Raw genomic sequence first — 3,735 nt, forward strand, 5'->3', positions numbered from 1 at the left:
CTACAAGATAAAACCCTGCATCCCGGTCGACCAGCTGAACTACACCCTGAACAAGACCACTTTCATGAACACCAAGACCAACTGCTTTCTCTCGGCAGTCGACCGGTGCTCTTCGGAGATCTGCAACTGCTCTCTCTACGGTGTCGACACCGTGTACGGTGAGTCACTACATACTCCTTCTTCTTCTTCTTCTTCCCTGCTTTAACCCATTTTTATATGGGTCGCCGTTGTGAATGAGTCGTCTCCATCGATTTCTGTCCTGGGCATCGTTCTCGTTGATACTTTTAATGTAGCCACCGTGGGGTGCCGGTCCCAAGCCCGGATAAATAGGGAGGGTTGGTATCAGGAAGGGCATCCGACCGTAAAAACCCACGCCAGAGCTAAATGAAATGAGCCGAGTCGCTACTCCCTTCTATAGCTTAAAAGCAAAGGGTCCGTCTTTAAAAGTCTACGGTATCAAGAAGCCAGGCTGCGTGCTTTATATTCTTGGCTTGGTAGGATCGAGTTTTCGCTGACTCGGGAAGTAAGCCTACAAAGTACTTTGTTGCTGTTGTTGTGGCCGGGGAGTTGGGAAAGCCCTATGGAAAGCCTAAAAAGGTCTGAAAAAAGTGTTTCGTGTTGAGTGAAAGATGCGTTAATGGTAGGATAGGCTATTTATGATTTATTTATTAGAATGGAAATGTAAAAGGTAAGTAATGTGTATGCTAAACAGTACAGAACAATTATTTCTAATAAAATATAGGGTAATTAATTCAATTTTCATCGGTGAAGCAAAGTGCTATTTGACCGTTAATTTTAGCACGCGCCCCGTGTAACCTGGAGGTAGGATCACGCCTTGTTTGTTTTTTGTAACGCTTTCCAAGGGACAAATACATGACATTAACAAAGACCCTCCCCGTTCTTTTCTAAATTTATCATATATGCTAAAATTACTGCTTCAATTTTGTTAACGTTGAAAAAAGGCACGAAAGTACCTATAACTTTTATGACTCGAAACTGCCCTCATTTTGTGTGTGTATGTGTGTGCGCTAGGGGGAGCATTCGATATTTGTCCGTATAAAATCACTTACTGAGTAATTATTAGGGAAAATATGTTAAAATTACCCTTTCATTTTTGTTTGGGTTGAAAATGCGCGGAAGTACGATTTTAAATTTTGGCGCGAAACTGCCCTCTGTTTTCTTTTGCCTGGGGACGAACTTCGTATTTTTCGCAGAAAAGCTCTTATTGAGTAATTATGAAATATTTTCTGGCGTCACAGGCATGAAATCCCTGGTTAGGTAATCCATTCACTCGTTTATTTCGTTATAGTGAGCAGTAATCAAATAACGTCATGATGTATCCTTCGTTAAGATCAACCAGCTTTTAGATATGAAATAGTCTCCCCATTAAGGCAGATCCAAGAATGAAATCTGAAGTCTATGAAGAGGAGTAATTAGAGGGAGCACAGTTTCCGTTTGGTCCCAGTGCCTGGCCTTTGGCCTAAATTCTATATTCAATTCATTCCAAAATCATTCCAAGAGCTGATCCATCTCCTCTTCTGTTCCCAGACAAGGAATGGTGCAGGCCAATGGAGAGTCTTGAGTGCCTCAGGATGATCAGCAACTTCATACGCGGGATTCCTGACCAGTTCGGAAGGACGAAGAGGATGAAGGAGTGTATCCGTTCGCGTAAGTTGTTTTTAAAGATGAATAGCCTACTATTTTTTCTACAGCAGGTGCAAATGAATCGGGGATCTCGATGTATGAAAGGAGTCTGAGGACCAGAGATTGAGACAGGTAGCTGGGATATTGATGATTTATTTACGGACAAACTGGGTTGACATAGACAGGTGCGGACGGATAAGTAGTACAGATTTGTGTTTTCTTACAACCATACATTTAAATATATTAAGGCGTACACATAATGGAATTGCATGTGTTATACATCGGCGGAAAGGTCGCGGAACGCTCTATCGGATGGAAGTAAGAACAACGCGACTTGATGATTGGATACAATGAAAATAGGGAAAAAACGTTGACCTTACAGGAGTAAACAGGTTGGAAGGTTTGCGAAGAAGTTCGAATTTTGACCCAAACAAATTTCACGTTTTCTTTGCTTTCCTGTGATGATCTGCAAAGGACTTTGGAAAAGAATAACATATCTTCCCTTGAACATTCACAAAGAACTTTGAACTTCGGTAGTCTGTTTTTCTTTAAATGTTTACAAAGAATTTTGAAGATTAGTCATGTTCCTGTTTTATCCGTAAATATTAACGGATAAATATCAATTTATTCTCGATAATAAAGTACGATTTTTCACAATTTTCTCCGTTAAAGGGAATTTCGAAAATGGGCTAACGAACATGACAAGGAATATGCTGATGATTATGATAAGTAAAATACTGAGGAAAATGCTAGTGAATATGCTAAAGAAGAAATTTAGGAATATGCTAATGAATATGCCAATAAAGATACTAACGAATATTCTAAGGGAAATGATGAGGAATATCTAGAATATGCTGAGGAATATACTAATAAATATGCTAAGGATTATAATAAATATGCAAATGAATATGCTAAGGAATATACTAATAAATATGCTAAGGAATATGCAAATGAATATGCCAAGTAATATACTAATAAATATGCTAAGGAATATACTAATAAATATGCTAAGGAATATGCAAATGAATATGCTAAGTAATATATTAATGAATATGTTAAGGAATACACAAATATATATGCTATGGAATATACTAATAAATATGCTAAGGAATATGCAAATGAATATGCTAAGGAATATACTAATAAATATGCTAAGGAATATTCAAATGAATATGCTAAGTAATATACTAATAAATATGCTAAGGAATATACTAATAAATATGCTAAGGAATATGCAAATGAATATGCTAAGTAATATATTAATGAATATGCTAAGGAATACACAAATATATATGCTATGGAATATACTAATAAATATGCTAAAGAATATGCAAATGAATATGGTAATTTTCACTATTTTTTTTTCTCCTATAAAGACGAGACCACATGCAGAAGTATTTGTCAGGAGACGACCTTCAAATATTCCACCTCATACGGCATGAACACAGACGTTTTACCTGAGGAGGATCTAATTGTGGTGAAGAACACGTAAGCTACTGATATTCTTCCCTATTCTTGTCTGTTCTGTTTTTTGGCAATAATAATAAAAGTGACATTCTTACCTCTTCTTGTATTCGTAATCAATAATAATAATAATAATAGTAGTAGTATGGGCATTCTTACTTATTTTTGTTTAGTGCGTTCGTAATCACTTACTCCTACTACGTGTACTACTAATAATAATGATAATAATTATGTAAAATGTAATTAATAATAATAACAACAGAAGGAAAGCTAACTGCAGCTCAAGACCAGGCTCTTTTAAGCCCCGTCCACACGGTCGAGCTTTGCCCGACGAACTTTGTTCGATGTGACGTCAGAAGCGGGAAAAGTCAGAATCTTATACCGCTGTTTCTCCGCTTCTGACGTCACATCGAACAGAGTTCGTCGAGCAAAGCTCGATCGTGTGGACGGGCCTTAAGAACCAGATATGTCCAAAGCACGATAGATGGGAGTATCATCTTATCCATATGCAGGAGGTGTAATATGAAAAACGAGACCATAAACCACATAGTAAGCGAATGTCCGGCACTTGCACAGAACCAGTACAAAAAGAGGCACGCTTCAGTAGCAAGAGCCCTCCACTGGAGC

The 3,735-nt window shown here is 37.7% G+C and overlaps 1 protein-coding gene across 1 annotated transcript in view; it reads left to right on the forward strand.

The window, feature by feature from the left end:
- Positions 1-205, forward strand: part of LOC135202558 (uncharacterized) — a 19,226-nt gene extending 19,021 nt beyond the window's left edge. Inside the window, exon 8 of the mRNA XM_064232040.1 lies at positions 1-205. This exon is cut by the window's left edge and continues 35 nt beyond it. Coding sequence (XP_064088110.1) covers positions 1-205 — 205 coding nt within the window.
- The last annotated feature ends 3,530 nt before the right edge of the window (positions 206-3,735 follow it).

This window comes from Macrobrachium nipponense, chromosome 24, assembly GCF_015104395.2.
Source record: "Macrobrachium nipponense isolate FS-2020 chromosome 24, ASM1510439v2, whole genome shotgun sequence".
Taxonomy (NCBI): domain Eukaryota; kingdom Metazoa; phylum Arthropoda; class Malacostraca; order Decapoda; family Palaemonidae; genus Macrobrachium; species Macrobrachium nipponense.